This window comes from Symphalangus syndactylus, chromosome 3 (assembly GCF_028878055.3).
Source record: "Symphalangus syndactylus isolate Jambi chromosome 3, NHGRI_mSymSyn1-v2.1_pri, whole genome shotgun sequence".
Taxonomy (NCBI): domain Eukaryota; kingdom Metazoa; phylum Chordata; class Mammalia; order Primates; family Hylobatidae; genus Symphalangus; species Symphalangus syndactylus.
This window is the reverse complement of record NC_072425.2, coordinates 17,376,265-17,396,162: the sequence shown is the minus strand read 5'-3', so window position 1 is coordinate 17,396,162 and position 19,898 is coordinate 17,376,265. Positions and strand designations below refer to the sequence as shown.

Sequence of the window (19,898 nt, the reverse complement as noted above, 5' to 3'; positions counted from 1 at the left end):
AAAGTAATTCATGTTCACCACAGAAAACCTGGAAAATAGAGAAAACACAAAAAGTTAAAAATCACTCTTAATCCCACAGAAAGATGGCACCTAACATTTTGGTTTGTGTCCTCAGTCATATTCTCTCTTTTCTTTCTTTTTCCTTTTTTTTTTTTTTTTTTTTTTTTTTTTGATGGAGTCTTGCTCTGTCGCCCAGGCGGGAGTGTAATGGCACAATCTCGGCTCATTGCAACCTCCACCTCCCAGGTTCAAGCGATTCTCCTGCCTCAGCCTCCCAAGTAGCTGGAATTACAGGTGCGCCCTACCATGCCTGGCTAATTTTTGTATTTTTAGTAGAGATGGGGCTCACCGTGTTGGCCAGGCTGGCCTGGAACTCCTGACCTCAAGTGATCCACCTGCCTCAGCCTCCCAAAGTGCTGGAACTGTAGGCGTGAGCCACTGTGCCCAGGTCATATTCTCTCTTTTCTATATTTTTCCCAAAGTGGGTTTATTCTGCTCAGTAATGTTTTTATTTCCACTCATCAGAATTCGATGAACATTCTCCCATTTCACTGCGTATTCTATCAAATCATGTCTAACACATTCTTTTTTTTTTTCTTAAATAATTTCACCTTACTATTTTAGATTCAGGGGTACGTGTTCAGGCTTGTTAAATGGTTGTATTATGTGATGCCAGGGTTTGGGGTACAGATGATATACCATCACTCAGGGAGCATAGTACCCCATAGGTAGTTTTTCAGCTGATGCCCCCTTTCCTCTCTCCTCCCTCTAGTAGTCCCCAGCGGTTTTTGTTCCCATCTTTGTGTCCATGTATACTTGGTGTTTAGCTTCCCCACTTATCAATAAGAACATGCGGTATTTGGTTTTCTGTTCCTGCATTAATTCACTTAAGATAATGGATTCCAGATGCATCCATGTCACTGCAAAGGACATGACTTCATTTTTTTATGGCTGCATCGTATTCCACATGCATTTCCTGTTCCACGTGTATATTTTCTTTATCTAGACCACCATTGGCGGGCACCTGGGTTGACTCCATGTCTTGGCTGTTGTGAACAGCACGACGAGGAACATGCGCATGCATGCATCTTTTGGTAGAATGATTTCTTTTCCTTTGAATATTTACACAGTAATGGGATTGCCGGGTCGAATGGTAGCTCTGTTTTAAGTTTTTTGAGAAATCTCCGAACTGTTTTTCCGGAGTGACTGAACTAATTTAGTTAACTTTCCCATCAGCAGTGATAACCTTTCCCTTTTCTCTGCAGCCTTGCCAGCATCGGTTATTTTTTAGTTTTTCATATTAGCCATTATTTCTGGTGTGAGAGAATATCTCGTCATGGTTTTGATTTGCATTTCTATGATGATTAGTGATGATGAGCATTTTTTTCATCTCTTTTTTGGCCACTTATACGTCTTTTAAGTGTGTCTGCTCATGTCTTTTGCCTGCTTTTTAACGTGGTTGTTTGTTTTTTGTTTGTTGCTTTAAGTTCCTTATAGATTCTGGATATTAGACCTTTGTCAGATGCAAACTTTTGAATATCTTTTCCCATTCTGTCAGTTGTGTGTTGAGTCTGTTGATAGTTGCTTTTTCTTTTCTTTTCATTTTTTTTTTTTTTTTTTTTTTTTTTTGGAGACAAAGTCTCACTCTGTCACCCAGTCTGGAGTGCAGTGGCACAATCTCAGCTCACTGCAACCTCCAGCCCCCCAGGCTCAAGTGATTCTCGTGCCTCAGCCTCCTGAGTAGCTGGGATTACCACCAGACCTGGCTAATTTTTGTATTTTTAGTAGAGACGGAGTTTTACCTTTTTGGCTAGGCTGTTCTCAAACTCCTAACCTCTGGTGATCCTCCTGCCTTGGCCTTCCAAAGTGCTAAGATTACAAGTGTGAGCCACTGTGCCTGGCCCTAATAGTTTCTTTTGCTGTATAGAAGCTCTTTTAGTCAGGTCCCACTTGTCAGTTTTTGTTTTTGTTGCAATTGCTTTTGAGGACTTAAGCCAAGAATTCTTTTCCAGACCCAAGGTCGAGAAGGGTATTTCCTTGTTTTTCTCCTATGGTTTTTATAGTTTAAGGATTTACATTTAAATCTTCAATCTATCTTGAGTTAATTTTTGTAGACGGTGAAAGGTAGGGGCCCAGTTTCACTCTTCTGCATATGGCTAGCCAGCTATCCCAGCACCACTGATTCAGTAGGGAGTCTTTTTCCCATTGCTTGTTTCTGTGGGCTTTGTTGAAGATCAGGTGGTTAGAGGTGTGTGGCTTTATTTCTGGGTTCTCCTTTCTGGATCTACGTGTCTGTTTTTGTCCCAGTGCAGTGCTCTCTAACACATTGTTTCTTTCACATAGTCCTATGAGAGTAGGAACTGTCCTTTTTTCTTGACTAGGTAATTAGCTATTTATTTTCGTTTTTAAAGTTTGCTTTTGGATTTCCTTGTCAGTTCTGCCCTTTATTAATATATTTTTTTCTTTATTAATCTTTTGCTTCTGCTTTCCTCAGGTTTATTTTAAAATTCTTTTTTTTTTTTTTTTTTTTTTTTTTTTTTTTTGACAGAGTCTGGCTGTTTCGCCCAGGCTGGAGTGCAGTGGTGCGATCTCGGCTCACTGCAAGCTCCGCCTCCCGGGTTCATGCCATTCTCCTGCCTCAGCCTCCCAAGGAGCTGGGAATATAGGCGCCTGCCACCACACCCGGCTAATTTTTTTGTATTTTCAGTAGAGACGGGGTTTCACCATGTTAGCCAGGATGGTCTCGATCTCCTGACCTCAGGTGATCCACCCGCCTCGGTCTCCCAAAGTGCCGGGATTAGAGGCGTGAGCCACCATGCCCGGCCAAAAATTCATTTTTTAACTTCTTGAGTTGAATCCTTAACTCACCTTCTTCCTTGTTTACGTTGAGATTTTTTGGCTGTGTATTTTATTTTTTTTAGATATTCCAAAATTATTATTTTGCTTTCTTTATCTGCCCATTTGGCTGGTCTGTGCTTTATGAGGATGGAGTTTGTGTCTCTTGTCAACAAAAAATGCCAGCACAGTCTGATTGCAGGGTATAGAGTTTGATAGCTCTTGTCAGCTCAGCCTTATTAAATTGCTCCATCTTCCATATCTTTATTCTTTTTGTTGTTTATTCACTTTGGGCTGATTGTCAATGACTGGGTTATTTTAACATCTCTCAAAACCCTAATATTCTAAATTTCTCTTAGCGTTTCCTGCAGCTTTTTCTTTACGTATTATATATTTCTTTGTTATTTGGTTCATGACATTTATATCTTTATAATGGATATTACTTTCCTGATTATTTTGAAGTTACACAAAGATTTTAAATATTTTTTAGTTTTTTGTATTTTTAGTAGAGATGGGGTTTCACCATGTTGGCCAGGGTTGTCTTGAACTCCTGACCACAGGTGATCCACCTGCTTTGGCCTCCCAGAGTGCTGGGATTACAGGCATGAGCCATCGTGCCCAGCATAAATATTTCTTCGTTTTAAAAGATGACCCTCTTTGTTCCACTGAATGTACCTCTCAGTGTGATGAATGGACTGGAAGAGCAGGTAAAATCAGAGGCCTAGAGACTGGTTCCAATATGGAAATTGTTGCTGGTTTGCAAGGCAGTGGTAGGGGAGTGGAAATAAACGGGTGACTTCTCATGATATTAGGAGGAAGAATCAATAGGGATTGATGCTGGGGGAAAGGAGAGGATAACACCCAGGTTGCTGGCTTGGCCAGCTAGGTGAACAGAGGCCTCATTCCCTGAGCTGGGAACAGACAAGGAACAGCAGGTGAAGATGGGTTTCTCTGTTGCATTTTGTTGAGTTTGAGGTTCCTATGGGGCCTGACCAGGAGATGATTTCTGCCTTAGGTTAATACCGTGTGTTATCTCCTGATTGGTTTCTTCCCTTTCCATCTGGCTATCCCTGTCCTCCCGCCCCGCACCTAGCAGAGGATGCATTACATAGAGTAGGTGCCGCTTTGTTACATGAGCTCTTCAGCTGACCTGTGTGCCTTACAGCTCCTGCCCAGAGTCTCCTAACTCCAGATCCGTGTTTTCACCTGTGATAGAACATCTGCACCTGGATTTCCTATGGCCACCTTAAACTCTGTGGGCCCCAAAACAAACTAGTTACCTTGCTAACAGACCCCTTCTTCCCATGTTTCTTCTCTTTGTGATGACACTGTCATCTGTCTGGTCTTCCAAGCAGGAAACATCTTCAATTCATTCTCAGCTCTTCTCTCACAAAGTTCATTTCTGGCCTTGCATCTAGTCCCTTTCCTCAAGCAGGATCCTCTCTCAACTCGACACTGACACCGTTGGAGTTCTTAAAACCACCTCTCCATGCCTCCATCTCAAGACACAGTTGCCTTCCAGCGGCTCCCTGTTGCCTGAGGGATAAAAGCATCACGTTTATCAAGTGATTCAAGGCTTTTTACATTCTGACCTCAACAACCTTTCTGCCACTCTTCATCCCCTCACCCAAACTGCCTGCCATTTCCTAAACATACGAGGACTGTGTCGCCTCCATGCTTCTACTCATGGTGCCTCTCCTGCCTTGGATAGCCTTCTCTTGCTCCATCCGGGAACCTTCTCCTTCAAAGCCAGCTCAGTAATTGCTTTCTCTCTGTGGTCCTCCCTCCCCGCCTTTCTGTTCTCCTGGCAACTTGTCTGTCTATTTCTTTGACTCGTGCTACATTTGATTGTGCTCATACCTGGCTCCCCTGCTGTACTGGGTGATATCTGCGTTCACAGAAATATTTGTTAAATGTTTTGAAAATTCATCTTTCACATTTCTTTGATAATTTGTACCTGATTCTTTACTGTATCAACTCACATTCTAATTTTGCTCTTTCTATATTACCTCTTCAAGTCCCAAGCGCCCATTGATTTTTGCCCAGTTACTTCACACGCACACACACACTCTATACATAAAGTCTACCAGAATTATAAATGTGTGAAGACAATAGACAGTGGTGTGTGTGTGTGTCAAATTATCATAGTGTTAGGTACTGCAATGCTGGTGATCAATAAATGCTTTCTCTGTTTTTTGAGACAGAGTCTTGCCGTGTCACACAGGCTGGAGTGCAGTGGCGTGATCTCGGCTCCCTGCAACCTCTGCCTCCTGGGTTCAAGCAATTCTCCTGCCTTAGCCTCCTGAGAAGCTGGGATTACAGGCATGTGCCACCACGCCCAAATAATTTTTGTATTTTTAGTAGAGACAGGGTTTTGCCATGTTGGCCAGGCTGGTCTTGAACTCCTAGCCTCAAGTGATCCGCCTGCCTCACCTCCTGGCCTCACAAGGCACTGGGATTACAGGCATGAGCCACCGCACCTGGCCATTTTCTTCAACTACCCAGAGACCTGAATCTTTTCAAAGACTCTTTTCCAGCTCCCCCAAAACTGCCAACGTTAACCACCCCTATCACCCCAGATCCTAAGGCCACTGGCAAGATGAAATGTGCCTGTTTTTTCAGGGATCCACATTCTTCAGCAGTGTGACAGTAGCTTTTGCACAGAAAGGGTGGAGGTGCCTCGTGTCTACTCCACGGGACAAGTTCAAGGAGGGGATACCAGGAAAGTGCAGGAACCTTGTCCTACTAGGTAAGGAAACTATTTCTTTAAGATTTAGAATCACTCAATTCTGAAAATCTGTGGCACTTGCTTTCCAGTATGAAGGGGTTTCTGACTGCTGTGATGTACCAGAGGGATGGTGTTTATTCCTCTTGTTCTCTTGGGGAAGGTCTCTGCATGCCCACTTGGCAAATAGGCAGTTTCCCTTTGCTTTCCCCAAGGCTACACCTCCCCATTCTCTCATTTTGCAGGAGGGGTGGGGTAACCCTCAGGTCACTTCCTCTATGTTCAGTACGTTTCCATCTTCCTAAATTGGGAACTTGTGAGTTTAGCTTAGCTCCCTGGCTTGACCCCTCCTTGAGGCTGTTTCCTAGCTCCTTCCAGAAATGTTTTATGTAGCCTTGGCATGGCTGGGTGAGGTGGCTCACACCTGTAATCCCAGCATTTTGGGAGGCCAAGGTGGAACAGTCACCTGAGACCAGCCAGAGGAACACAATGAGACCCTGCCTCTAAAATTAAAAGGATGTTTAAAAAGACCTTGGCACCATGTCTCTTATGTACTGCTATAGCCCCTGGTGCAGGCACCAAGTAAGTGCTCAATAAGTATTTGTTGGCTGAATGAAATGAACAGTCTGACTGGCCTGCTTGCTCTCCCCTGAGTTCTGGGTGGCTGTTCATACTTACTTACAATTTCTAAAGCCTGTTTTTTCCCGTTGAATAGGACTTCCAGTTTCCCAGCCTGGCATGAACTCCCAGTTGGAACAAAGGGAAGGCACATGGATGCTGGAGGGCGAAGACCTGCGAAGTCCCTCTCCAGGTACGTGAGCAAGCACTTAGCCAGTGGGAGTCTTGGGAGCAAAAGCGCCTTTAAATCACACATGAATGCATTTGATTATCATAACAACTGTGAGGTGCTATTACCCCCATTCTATAGATGAGGAAATGGAGCTGAGAGAGGCTGGCTCACTGGTTCAAAGCTTCACAGCTAGATAGTGGCAAGGCTGGGATTTGAAGCAAGCTCTGTCTGCCTCTAAAACACACTCTTCCTCACCTCATCCTTATGGAGGCTCCCAGGGCCAGGAGGTGTTTGGGGGCATGTGTGATGTTCCAGGCCTCTAAAGAGTATCCTTCCTTATTGTTGGGAAGCAAGAGTCATCTTTGCTGGCACATTCCCTGCTTGGGGTCTCCCTCACTGAGGAGCCTAGGTGCCACCTTTACCCATGCCACTGGGTATGGCCTGCTGCCAGGTCACAGCTCCTGCTGCCACCCCATCTGGCCCCTTAATTCATTCTGCTCCTCCTTTCTCACTGCGTGGCCATGCCAGAATTTTCCAAAGGGCTGATACTAAGAAACTCCAGGAAAACAGAAGGAAAGGAGACCATAGTTTCCACTGCATCTCTCTTACCACCCATGTACAGCTGCTCTCTCCCCTCATCTCTCTCAGCCTCTGCCCTGGTGCCACCTCTGGCAGGGCCTCAGCAGCTTTTCCCTGGGGACCCAGTCACTTGATGTTTGAGACTTAAGGCATCAAAGGTACAAATGAATTAAACCACTTTGAGGTGACAACATTTGACATGTTTCTAAAGATGCAGCCTGGGCTGGGCATGGTGGCTCATGCCTGTAATCCCAGCACTTGGGGAGGCCGAGGCAGGTGGATCACCTGAGGTTAGGAGTTCAAGACCAGCCTGGCCAACATGGTAAAACCCCGTCTCAACTAAAAATACAAAAAAATTAGCTGGGTGTGGTGGCGGGCGCATGTAATGCCAGCTACTTCAGGAGGCTGAGGCAGGAGAATCACTTGATCTGGGAGGCAGAGGTTGCAGTGAGCCGAGATCATGCCATTGCACTCCAGCCTGGGTGACAAGAGTGAAACTCTGTCTTAAAAAAAAAAAAAAAGAGGCAGCCTGTCTATTTGTCGCTTTATTTCTTAAGTTGTAAGTTATTGCTGCTGATAGGGCAATGGGCACAAAGCCCCTGGAGCATTCTTTGCATGGTTCCCTGGGGCTGCCTCTTCTCCTTCCCATCTTACCATCCTCTAAGCAGCCTGTTGCATGTTACCTCACCCTCGTGGCATGGCCAGCACCACTCATGCTTGTTGACATTGCCTGTGGCAGGAAGCCTCCCTGGCCTTGCTGCTTCCTTCTCCCAAGGCCCCCGCTGCCTGGGCATCTCTGTGTTCTATACAGTCTATACAGAGGATTGAAGTCCTCTGTGGAGCTTCAGAAATTGAGAGCAGTGTTTAGTGGCGAGGGGAACAATGGCATTTTTCTGGGAAGAGTGTTCATCATAGTCTCAGAGGGGTTCAAGACCCTGAAAAGGTCGCTGTATTAGTTTTTTGGGGCTCTCATAAGAAATAACCACAAACTGGGTGGACTAAAACAATAGCAGTTGATTCGCTCACAGTTCTGGAGGCTAGAGGTCTGAAACTGAGGTGTCAGCAGGGCCGGGCTCCCTCTGCAGGCTCTGGGAAGGATCTTCCCTTGCCTCTTTCTAGTTTCTGGTGGTTGCCAGCAATCTTCAGCATTCATTGGCTTTTAGCTGCATCACGCCAATCTCTGTTCCCGTCATCATATGGCATTCTCGATCTGTGTCTGCATTTCCTTCTTTTTAGGGCATTAAAATACCCTAATCCAGTATGGCCTCATTTTAGCTTGACTACATCTACAAAGACCTTGTTTCCAAGCACAGACACATTCTGTACTTTGAGGTGGACATGATATGGGGGCACTGTTCACCCCAGTACAGTAGCCCCAAAGGTTAAAATCATCACATCCTTAGAAACAGGAGTTGGAAAGGGGCATTTCCACCAAGAAGGTGCTCTGAGGCAGCAGTGTAGGGCAGTAGAAGCAGCTCTTGGTGTGGGTGCCCCTGAGCGGAAAACCACAACCTCTGCCCTTACACACAGCAGGAGTCAACATAGGAGACTTCCGTCAGCAAAGAGGGCTGAGGTTTTCCCCCACACACCAAGCAAGCAGACACCATCTACCTGGAGATAGCATCAGATCCCACTGGTTGAGGGCTCAGTCCCACAAGGCGCCCCCTGCCCCTTCCCGCCAGTCGCAAGTCCAGGCCTCCAGAACTACACTGGCTTCAGATTGGGGTTCCCACGACGCTGCTTTGGATTATATTAATTTATTAGAGAAAGGACACAGAACTTGGGGAAGCACTTATTTTAGAAAAGATGAAGATGAAGAGATGCATGGGATGAGGGGTGGGGAAGGTGCAGGGAGCTTTCATGCCTTCCCTGGACCACCGCCCTGCAGGAGCCTCCATGTGTTCAGCTCTCTGGAAGCTCTCTAAACCCTGCCCTCCTGGGCCTTTGATTCATTGGATAGGCATGATTGAAACACGGACAGCATGTTGAGATAAGATTGGACAGAAAGCGCCTGACTGAACACCGTAGACTGAGTGGGGACACCTGGCAGAGCCTGTCTGTGCAGATTCTTCCCGGCCTCTGTGCAGCATTCCTTCCTCCAGGGTATGGGGCAGGATATTCTCTGGAATGGGGGTCATATGGCCCACAGTCAGATTAGAGTCCTGCTTGGGCAGGTGAAAGAAGGGCGGGGGAGGTCAGAGAGAGAGAGATTCTGTTTCCGAGGCCTAAAGTGCTATTACATTTTAACAAAAGACTGTAGCAATGGCTGGGCGCAGTGGCTCACGCTTGTAATCCTAGCACTTTGGGAGGCCGAGTTGGGCAGATCACCCGAGGTCAGGAGTTTCAGACCAGCCTGGCCAACATAGGGAAACCCCATCTCTACTAAAAATATAAAAATTAGCTGGGCGTGGTAGCACACACCTATAGTCCCAGCTACTTGGGAGGCTGAGGCATGAGAATCGCTTGAACTCAGGAGGCAGAGACTGCCACGAGCCAAGATCGTGCCATTGCACTTCAGCCTGGGCAACTAAGCGAGACTCTGTCTCAAAAAAAAAAAAAGAAAGACTGTAGCAGTGGCTATGGGAGTTATGAACCAGGAACTGTGGGTGAAATACACACACAATGCACACACATATACATATACACGTATATCTCATATCTCAGTGAATATGAAAGACACATACTCACAATCCCTGCTTGCCATGCATTAACTACATGGATTCCAGACACACCACTGAATTATGTAGTCATGTTTCCATATATGAAAAATGTAGATGATAAAATCTTTCTTATTTCACCAGTTAACATATATATGAAAAAAGTTGTCAGCTGTAGAGTTATGTAAGCTATATGATAGTGAACAGAAGTCGCCAGGGGCAAGTTTGCACTCTAGCTATTAGAGGAGCTCAACATGGCCTCTGCTCTAACAGCATGTCCTGGGCATCACTGTGCCTCCGAGGGCTGGGTTTGGGCCCTGGGTTATTCTACCCTACCCCTCCCAAGTGACAGACCCAGGAGTTGAAACTGCCATTCTCCCTGCTGCTCACTTTAGGGACTTCTGTGGTGGGTGTTAACACTTTCGCAGACCCTGCTGGCCAGTTCTACTCATTCTGATTCATTGAATCATTCATCAAACAGCAAATGTGCCTTAAGCATTTGGTACATATCTGGCATCATTTTAGCTGCCATGGGTAATATGTATCCCCTTTGTTGAGGGTGGATGAGGACATAGTCTCTGCTTACATCTTCGTGAAGAACATAAACTGAGCAAACAATAACTAATCTACTTTTTTTTTTTTTTTTTGAGACGGAGTCTCGTTCTGTCGCCCAGGCTGGAGTGCAGTGGCGCAATCTCGGCTCACTGCAAGCTCCACCTCCTGGGTTCACGCCATTCTCCTGCCTCAGCCTCCCGAGTAGCTGGGACTATAGGCACCCTCCACCACGCCCGGCTAATTTTTTGTAGTTTTAGTAGAGACGGGGTTTCACCGTGTTAGCCAGGATGGTCTCAATCTCCTGACCTCGTGATCCGCCTGCCTCAGCCTCCCAAAGTGCTGGGATTACAGGCGTGAGCCACCGCGCCCGATCCACTAATCTGCTTTTTATGGTGATGAGTTGTTTGAAGAAAATAAAGTGGCGCAAGGGATTAGTGAGTGGGGCACAAGGCCGAGTCGGGAATAGAGGGGAGGGAGCTGTTTGGGAGCTGACGAAGAGGAAAGACTCTTTAGAGGTGACATGGGAGCCGAGATCTGAAGGAAGGGGATGAGCCAGCTGTGTGGAGGAGACCTAGGAGAGGAACATTCTGGGCCACAGCATATGTGGAGACCTTGATGTGGGAATGAGCTTGCTTAAGGATTAGAAGACCTGTGTGGCCAGAGCTTAGTAAACACGAGGAAGAGTGGTGTGCAGGGGACAGATTGTGCGGGGGCACTGGAGCCATGGTAAGGCATTTGGGTTTTAGTCACCTAAGAAAATAAGCCATTATTAAGAGTTTTGATGCAGGGAAGGGATGAGATTTATGTTTTAAAAGAATTCAGCATTTGGCAAGTGACCCTGCTGAAAAAAAATGAAAAAGAATTCAGCATTATATGTGAAGAATGGACATTCGGGGGTCAGGCATGGGAGCGGGGATGTCAGGAGGCGGCTTTTGCAGACATGGGAATGTGAGGTGATGGTGGCCTGTAAGAGAGGGGTCAGGACATATTTTGGTGTTAAAGCCAACAGGACTTGCTGGTGGATTGGATGTGAGATGTAGGGGAGGAGGCATTAAGGATGACCCTAGGTTTTGGCCTGAACAGTTGGGTAAGTAGGAAGATTAACAAAGGCACTGGGTTAAAAGGGAGATCAGTAGCTCTGTTTGGGGTGTGTCAGGCCTGAGATGTCATCAGTCTTCTACTGGAGCCAGCACTCCAGAGAGGTGAGCTGAGGGACAGGCCATTTGTGAGCATCACGTGGTCCTCTGAATTGCCCCTTCTTCCCATGGCTTCTTGTCACTCTTCCTCTCCTTTTGTATTTTTTTACTCAAATAGATGGTCTGCTTTCAAAAACTGTCAAACCCATAGATGATCGGACTCCAAGTTACACAGAGACGCTCTCAGCCTGCAATGGGGGCCTCTGTGCTCTTGGTTGACTGGGGGCATTGGTGTGCATTTGCAGTTCTGAGGGAAGCCTACTTAATGCTTTAGGATGGTTTATAAGGAGAAGGTCCAGGATAACAAGAACCACGCAGATAGCACTTACTGTGTCTCAACTACCATTCTGGGTCCTTTATGTGTCTTAACTCATTTAATCCTCACGGTGATTCTATGAGGGAGCTGCTTTCACAGGTGATAAATCCAAGGTTTCAAAAGATTACATAAGTTGCCCAAAGTCACAGAGCACGTAAGAGGTGGAGCCCAGATTTGAACCCAAGCAGTCTGGTTGAAGACTGTGTATAGAAATTCAAGGAAACGGTCGGGTGCGGTGGCTCACACCTGTAATCCCAGCACTTTGGGAGGCCGAGGTAGGTGGATCACCTGAGGTCAGGAGTTCGAGACCAGCCTGACCAACATGTTGAAACCCCATCTCTACTAAAAATACAAAATCGGCCAGGCACGGTGGCTCACGCCTGTAATCCCAGCACTTTGGGAGGCCGAGGCGGGCAGATCACAAGGTCAGAAGATCGAGACCATCCTGGCTAACACGGTGAAGCCCCGTCTCTACTAAAAATACAAAAAATTAGCCAGGCGTGGTGGCAGGCACCTGTAGTCCCAGCTACTTGGGAGGCTGAGGCAGAAGAATGGCGTGAACCCAGGAGGCGGAGGTTGCAGTCAGCTGAGATTGCGCCACTGCACTCCAGCCTGGGTGACAGAGCAAGACTCCATCTCCAAAAAAAAAAAGATGAGTCACCAAACTTGTGTGTGTAAGAGCTTGGCCAGACTCCTTCAGCCTTTGGTATTCCTTCCACCAAGGGAACACAACAGCTTTTCATTTTTTTTTTCCAGGCTGGAAGATTATATCTGGATCACCACCAGAGCAACCCCTTTCTGAAGCTTCATTCCAAGACCCACGTGTAGAGATGCCCCCTGGGGATTCAGACCACGGGACCAGTGAACTTGAGAAGACCTTCAATCTGAGACCAGTCCTCTCTCTGCAACAGACAGTGCCCGTGGAAGCGAGACCTCGCAAATGTGAGACGCACACCAAGAGCTTCAAGAACTCGGAAATCCTGAAACCTCACAGAGCAAAACCATATGCATGTAATGAATGCGGCAAAACCTTCAGTTACTGTTCTTCCCTTTCTCAGCATCAGAAGAGCCACACTGGAGAGAAGCCCTATGAGTGCAGTGAGTGTGGGAGGGCCTTCAGCCAGAGCTCATCTCTCATTCAGCACCAGAGGATTCACACTGGAGAGAAACCTTACAAGTGCAGTGAATGTGGAAGAGCCTTCAGCCAGAACGCCAACCTCACCAAACACCAGCGAACCCACACCGGAGAGAAGCCCTACAGATGCAGCGAGTGTGAGAAAGCCTTCAGTGACTGCTCAGCTCTTGTTCAGCATCAGAGAATTCATACTGGAGAGAAGCCCTACGAATGCAGTGACTGTGGGAAGGCCTTCCGTCACAGTGCAAACCTCACGAACCACCAGAGGACTCACACCGGGGAGAAGCCCTACAAGTGCAGCGAGTGTGGGAAGGCCTTCAGTTACTGCGCAGCGTTCATTCAGCACCAGAGGATTCACACCGGGGAGAAGCCCTACAGATGTGCCGCATGTGGGAAGGCCTTCAGCCAGAGTGCAAACCTCACAAACCATCAGAGGACTCACACTGGGGAGAAACCCTACAAGTGCAGCGAGTGTGGGAAGGCCTTCAGCCAAAGTACCAATCTCATAATCCACCAAAAGACCCACACTGGGGAGAAGCCATATAAATGTAATGAATGTGGGAAATTCTTCAGTGAGAGCTCAGCCCTCATTCGACATCACATAATTCACACCGGAGAAAAACCTTATGAGTGTAATGAGTGTGGTAAAGCGTTTAACCAGAGCTCGTCCCTTAGTCAGCATCAGAGAATCCACACAGGCGTGAAACCCTACGAATGCAACGAGTGTGGGAAGGCCTTCCGGTGCAGCTCTGCCTTCGTTAGACATCAGAGACTCCACACCGGAGAGTAACTAGGAACGTGGTAGAAGTGGAGAGAGTCCTGGACATGCCAACTCAGGACAGATGGGTGAGGATCTGAGAAATGCTGAAGGCTTCAAAGCATCTGAAGACATCTAACTTAGAGTCTGCAGCCCAGAGCCACATGCAAAAACACCTTCAATAAATAGCCACTATTTCACATGCTGTGTGTGGACGCCCAGCTCTCTAACACCTTCTGTAATCATCAAAAGATCCAGGGCTCCATTAAATTGCAGGTTTGCCTTTATTCAGACAGTGGGCCAAAGCACTTTATTTGGTAAGCATTCCAGAAACCTGAGTTTATTCGGCATAAATGACCAGATCAATGAGTAAAGAACTTGGCCAAGTCTTTGGGCAATGCTGGCAGTTTCTCCTGGAAGTGATGAGAAATGTTGTGAAAGAAAGAACTGAGCATTGGCCAGAAATGATTGAAAAACCATCAAATTTGGGGCAGCGGGAGGTGTAAATACAAGTGAGAAAAGGGATTCTAGAGCCACCTATGAAATACCACAATCTCCTTGAAGTAGTGGGGAACATTCCTTGGTTCCAAAACTGAGAAAAGCACAGCCAGGCCCAGCCTTTGTAGAGCTTGTTGCTGTTAGAGGCCACCCAGGCAGATCACAAGGTCAGGAGTTTGAGACCAGCCTGACCAACATGGTGAAACCCCATCTCTACTAAAAATACAAAAACTTGCTGGGTATGGTGGCATGTGCCTATAATCTCAGCTACTCAGGAGGCTGAAGCAGGAGAATCACTTGAACCCAGAAGGCAGAGGTTGCAGTGGGCCAAGATCGCAACACTGCACTCCAGCCTGGGTGAGAGCAAGACTCCGTCTTAACAAAAAAAGAGCCCACCCAGAGGTTACTGGTGTTGAGGGTAGAGCGTGCTGCTAATGAACCGAGAGGTACATCCCTTTTCATGGAGAATAGGAAGCACCGAGAATGGGGAGGTGTGTGACAGCCATGCTGGACTCAGAGGCAGGTGTCATAAACTGCCCCGGGCTCCTCATTCTCCCTCCTCCCTCATGGAGAACAGTTGTGTACCCCTTGTATTAGAGATCCAGATTTTTGCCTTTGGCCTGCTTACTGTCTTTACTGTTTCCTTGGTGACTTGGTAGTCCCTTCTAGGACAGTGGAATGCTTTTGTGCCAGCCCCTCCCTCTCACCACCTAGGCTGGAGTGCAGTGGTACAATCAGCTTGCTGAAGTCTCTACTCCTGCACCCTCCTACCTCGGCATCCCAAGTAGCCAGGCACACACACCACCACACCCAGCTAGTTTTCTGGAGAAAGTGCCTGGCTATGCTGCCCAGGCTGGTCTTAGTTCCTGACCTCAAGGAATGCTCCTGCCACAGCCTCCCAAAGTGCTGGGATTACAGGCACAAGCCACTGTATCCGAAATAGAATCCTCTCCCTAACTCAGGGGGTCCAGGTAGTTAGTCCTTTCCACTTAAGGCAGTTCTCCAACCAGAGGTGACATAAAAGCACTGACCTAGAGACACTGGCAAAAACTAATGTGCAAAGAAATGAGTCATATAGGGGAAATCAATTTCTCTGGGCTACAACTTCCAACTCCCTTTACTCCAGTACCCAGAATCCTCTCCCAGGCAGTGCTTCAAGCTGCTCAGGAGTGCTTCAGGGTTCATCCCAAAACAAAAGGCAGTGATGAATACAGGCTCTAGAAAGTTCATCAGAAGGAACAGAACTGTGGGAAGATGAGACTTGAGAAAGGTGAGACAGCAGAAAATACTTTAAGCCACGTGAGTTCAGAGAAAAGGTTGGAGTAATAGTTTACGGTTACTTCAACAGATGACGTGAACCTCACTTTCACAGGACCAAAGGATTAGTCCAGGACTTGGAGAGTGGTCAGGTCAGTGGTTCTGAGCCCTGGCTGTGCACTGGAATGGCTAGCAAAATGGGTCCTGGGCCCCCAACCCACTCATAACTTCAGTTGGTCAGGGATGGAGAGCTATACTCCCCATGTGTTCCAGTTTTCTGTTAGAGCATTTCTTAGGAAAGGCTTCATGATAGTCTACAAAAGGTGCTTCCTGGCCAGGCATGGTGGCTCATGCCTATAATCCCAACAGTTTGGGAGGCCAAAGGCAGGAGTTCGAGACCGGCCTGACCAACATGGAGAAACCCTGTCTTTACTGAAAATGAAAATTAGCCGGGCGTGGTAGCACGTGCCTGTAATCCCAGCTACTCAGGAAGGCTGAGGCTGGAGAATTGCTTGAACCTGGAAGGCAGAGGTCGTGGTGAGCCGAGATTGCACCATTGCACTCCAGCCTGGGCAACAAGAGTGAAACTCTGTCTCAAAAAAAAAAAAAAAAAAAAAGAAAGGCTTCCTTTCTGAGCTCAGCCCAGCCCATACAGGGCAGTTTTGTTACCCACCACAAGGTGCTTGTTACTTCTCCACAGGTTCTGCCACCCTGACTCCACTGACCACCCCACAAAGGAGCTAGCTCCCTCAAGGAAGATGCCACACCAGAAAATCCACCAGTTGTCAAACAATCCTTTATTTAAATATTTTCCTTTGTGCTTAACTCTGTGGGAAAGAAAAAAAAAAAATCAGTAAAAGTTTAAAAGGATTATCCCACCCCACCAGTAACCATTTCCAAAACTTCCCAGCTTATCTCTGTGAATACACTGGGTGGCCCCCCTTTCACCCCTATTGTAACAATGAAAATGTCACTTACGGCTGGGCATTCCACAGCACCACTGTTGATGTCATCTATGATGTCATGAGGGTGGCGGCCATCAACATTACAGCCCACAGACTGGGCAGTCCCCAAGATCTCTTTAATGGTTCCTTTAAGAAATGGTGGCATTGGAGGTGCTGGCTCAGTCCCTCACAATCCACAGATACTGGGGAATACTGAAGGGGTTCATAGCAGGCAATGGAAGGAATGAGGTTCCTGCTCCCCTAATATAAAATATAGAGCTCCATCTAGTTCCACAACCCGGAATGCAAAGCTTCCATGGGTCCTTGATGCCCAGATTAAACACACCCAATTTACGATCCATCCTTTCTTTCAGTCCCAGAAAACTGCACCCCATCTTGGGTCTCACTGAGCACCCTTCAATAGGAAGAATGTTATCACTCAGTGAAAACACAACTACAGTTACGGCGGTTACACGTTGTCCTGCTCTTACCAGAGAGTTCTCTGGCTAAGGATCGGTGCCGCATCTGTCGAGCAATGTTGACGATCTCATCAAAAGTGATATTCCCACTGTGTTTAACTGCAGAAGAGAAAACAGCAAAAGCTTTGTTAGAGTCTGAAGCCAAAGCAGATCATGTGTCCTTCATTTTGTTTCTAGGCTGTTCCCATGCTTTCGGCACAGAGTCATCCACATGAAGAACAACCCTGTTTCCTAAGCTGGCATTTACTATCAGCTCACCACTGGATTGCACCAGCCAACAGAGACCTGGTCAGGTGCAGTGGCGGGTGGCTGAGGGCAAAACCAAGCCTTCACAAGTCTGACATGGCAGAAACAGTTTTAGAGAAATGACAAGCTTAAATTGCCAGGGACAGTTAAACTGCACAGTACCTGACAGCTGTATGTGGTCTCCTGATTATAGGTCATTGTTGCTGACATCATCTTCCCACATGCACTGATTGGGGCCTGCCCCACACAGGGACTCCACTACATGGCACTTTTTTTTTTTTTTTTTTGAGACAGAGTCTCACTGTCACCCAGGCTGGAGTGCAGTGCCATGATCTTGGCTCACTGCTACAACCTCCACACCGCCTGGGTTCAAGTGATTCTCCTGCTTCAGCCGTCTGAGTAGCCAGGACTACAGGCGAGCACCACCAGGCTAATTTTTGTACTTTTTGGTGGAGATGGGGTTTCACCATGTTGGCCAGGCTGGTCTTGAACTCCTGATCTCATGTGAGCCGCCCGCCTCAGCCTCCCAGAGTGCTGGGATTACAGGTGTGAGCCACCCAGCATACATGGCACTTTCTGATACTACCTGGCTCTAGCAACCTTAACCATATCAACACCCAATACCCATGTCAACCCCAGGTTTCCTTTAAGGGAAAATACAGCCACATATATCAAACATCTCACAAACCATTACCAAAACCAAACTAGGGAAAAGACAACTCACTGTTTTTCTGTTTCTTTCTGTCTCTTGGTGGTTCCTTGAGGGCTTTGATGATCAGGGCAGAGGCAGAAGGCACCACCTCAATCTGCAGAAGAGATTCTTGAGTGAATACTCCACCTCCAGTGAATACTGCCGTGCACGCTGGCTCTCAAAAATCATGGCCACACACTGTCCAAGTCTTTGCCCTAGGTCCGTACTCTTGACAAAGCCTCCCCAACAAGGTAAAATCACTCTCAGCTCACCTCTGGTGGCAGAAATACTCTTCAGGAATCCCAGAGGGTTGCTACCTCTGTCCGCCCCCCACCCTCCTCTCCCGAAACCAAGCACAAGTAAATACCTGGGCCTGTCTGTTCTGAATGGTCAGTTTCACTGTAATCCTCAGGCCCTTCCAGTCACCTGTTGCCTTGGCAATGTCATCACCAACCTTTTTTGGAGACTAGAAATAAAGGCATGTAATCAACATGGTGTCCAGAGGCCAACCACGGCCTTGAAACCTGCCCACCACTTCTCACTTGGCAACAAAGGAAGCTATCTCAAGTACCTAAGGGCACCTTCTCAATCAGAGCACAGATATCACCATAGCATAAACTGGGGGTTGGGGTTGTCTTGTCCAGAACTGTAAAGTGCAGACTTGGCCACAATGTAACCTAGACCCCCTCCTAAGTGCCCATGTGCTTAAGGAGGGGGATTTTCAGCCCTGCTGACATTAGAGTCACCTAAGGAGCTTTCAAAATACTAGGCTCCCATGTCAGACCACCCACGTCCATCTTCCTGGATGGAGGTCTGATTATTTGCTACTCTGAAATTCTTCTCTAGTAATCCTTAGCCTCAACAGGAGGCTAAGTGTCCCTTAAGTGCCAGCTAACGACCAAGGAAGAATAGTTAAGATACAAGTTAAAAAAGACCAATGGGGAAGAGCATTTGGGGCAGGGGACCACTGTGCAAGGATTAAATAAAGGCCTAATGAAATTCAGGGAAATCCAAGAGGACAGAATGACGGGGAAGCCAGCAGTTACTCAGCAGGCATGAGACACAGCCTGTCACATTAACTGCTAGGTTTATATCTACAACACAGCTGGAAACGCTCACTGGATCTTCACCCACACCCCATTTAATCTTCCCAACAATGCCATGCCCACTTCCTGACGAGGAAATAGATATTGGCTGCCCAACGTCACTAAGCCACTCCTAACTTCAAAACTCCCCCTTGGGCCCACCCCGCAGATACACCAAAGCAGCAGTGGAGACACATGGAGCTAATTACAATTTAAAGGCACCGGGTTCGATTATTCACGCACGACCTTCCTAAGGTACCTAGTACTAGTTCGGTGGCTCAGGCCTACTGAGGGTGACAGTCCAAGCCACGAGGGCACCTCTGGCACAGTCGTGACTCCACGAGCCGGCGCTTAAAGTCAAACAAATGTGAAAAAATGCCCCTTGGAGGGGATAACGTACCAGACCCAGGGGGCCGATCTTGGGGGCCAGGGCAGAAGTGGCACCGACTTCACCTCCGGTGCACCTCAGGTATACTGGGGGAAAAAAAGAGTTAGTGTCTCTACAGAGGGAGCCCCGGAGCCACAGACCTCTCAGCGTCTTTCCGGGGCTGGACACACCACCCTCTGCCTCTTCTCGAAACAGCACAGAGCGCGAGGCGGGCCACCCGCTCCTCCCTCGGGTGTGGGCAGCTCCGAAACTCACACCGGGGAGGCGTGGAGAGAGCCCCGTCGCCCGCGAACCCAGGCCAGTGGGGCGAAACGCCCGGAGACAAGCCTTACCCTAGGGCGTGCGGGCTCCCAAGCCGCCACAGGTGGTCCAGTCCTCCCTCCCCACCTACACGTGAAGAAGCTAAGGCCCAGAAAGGCTGAGGCTTGGCCGGGGCAGCGCAGCACCGGGAAGGCCTCTAGGAGGCAGCGGCTTTAAGAGCCCCATACGGGGAAAGCTTTGCACGGGCGGCGGGGCCGAGGGATGCTCCATCCCGCAGCCCCGGCCACAACTAGAGCACGCACCGACTTTGATCTCGTTGGGGTCGAACTTCGGCGGCATGATGGAGGCGGCTGGTGTCGGATGAACCCGGATTCGGGACGACCGAAGAAAGTTGCACCTTGGCCTCCTCCGAGCCGAAAGCCGAGAGGCAGGAAATCGCGCGGACAAGCCGGATATAGGCAGGAAAACACGGCTATCGCGAGAACTGTCGTCACTGCCCAGCCT

The 19,898-nt window shown here is 47.9% G+C and overlaps 2 protein-coding genes and 1 non-coding gene across 9 annotated transcripts in view; 1 reads left to right on the top strand and 2 right to left on the bottom strand.

The window, feature by feature from the left end:
• Positions 1-14,661, top strand: part of ZNF79 (zinc finger protein 79) — a 30,891-nt gene extending 16,230 nt beyond the window's left edge. For 5 of the 6 annotated variants that reach the window (XM_055271018.2, XM_055271017.2, XM_055271015.2 and 2 more), the window contains 3 exons: positions 5,458-5,584; positions 6,276-6,371; positions 12,410-14,661. In XM_055271018.2, the coding sequence (XP_055126993.1) occupies positions 5,458-5,584; positions 6,276-6,371; positions 12,410-13,578 (1,392 nt within the window). In that variant the 3' untranslated portion in view covers positions 13,579-14,661. The remainder of the gene's footprint in view (positions 1-5,457; positions 5,585-6,275; positions 6,372-12,409) is intronic. The other variant, XM_063635870.1, reaches the window with a different exon arrangement.
• Positions 14,662-16,082: 1,421 nt separating this feature from the next.
• RPL12 (ribosomal protein L12) lies at positions 16,083-19,831 on the bottom strand. Of its 2 annotated transcripts, XM_055271021.2 has the most exons (7): positions 19,697-19,831; positions 19,146-19,219; positions 18,028-18,126; positions 17,694-17,775; positions 16,736-16,822; positions 16,279-16,391; positions 16,083-16,127 (listed from the first exon to the last, which is right to left on the bottom strand). In XM_055271021.2, exons 1-7 carry the CDS (start codon positions 19,731-19,733, stop codon positions 16,122-16,124), a joined length of 498 nt encoding a protein of 165 aa, XP_055126996.1. In that variant the 5' UTR covers positions 19,734-19,831; the 3' UTR covers positions 16,083-16,121. The 2 variants fall into 2 exon arrangements, with proteins under 2 accessions (XP_055126996.1, XP_063492007.1); XM_063635937.1 differs by having other exon boundaries at positions 16,083-16,391.
• Positions 16,900-17,029, bottom strand: LOC129479967 (small nucleolar RNA SNORA65). Its single transcript, XR_008656885.1, has one exon. It is a non-coding gene; the product is annotated as a small nucleolar RNA SNORA65 (small nucleolar RNA).
• Positions 19,832-19,898: the final 67 nt, after the last annotated feature.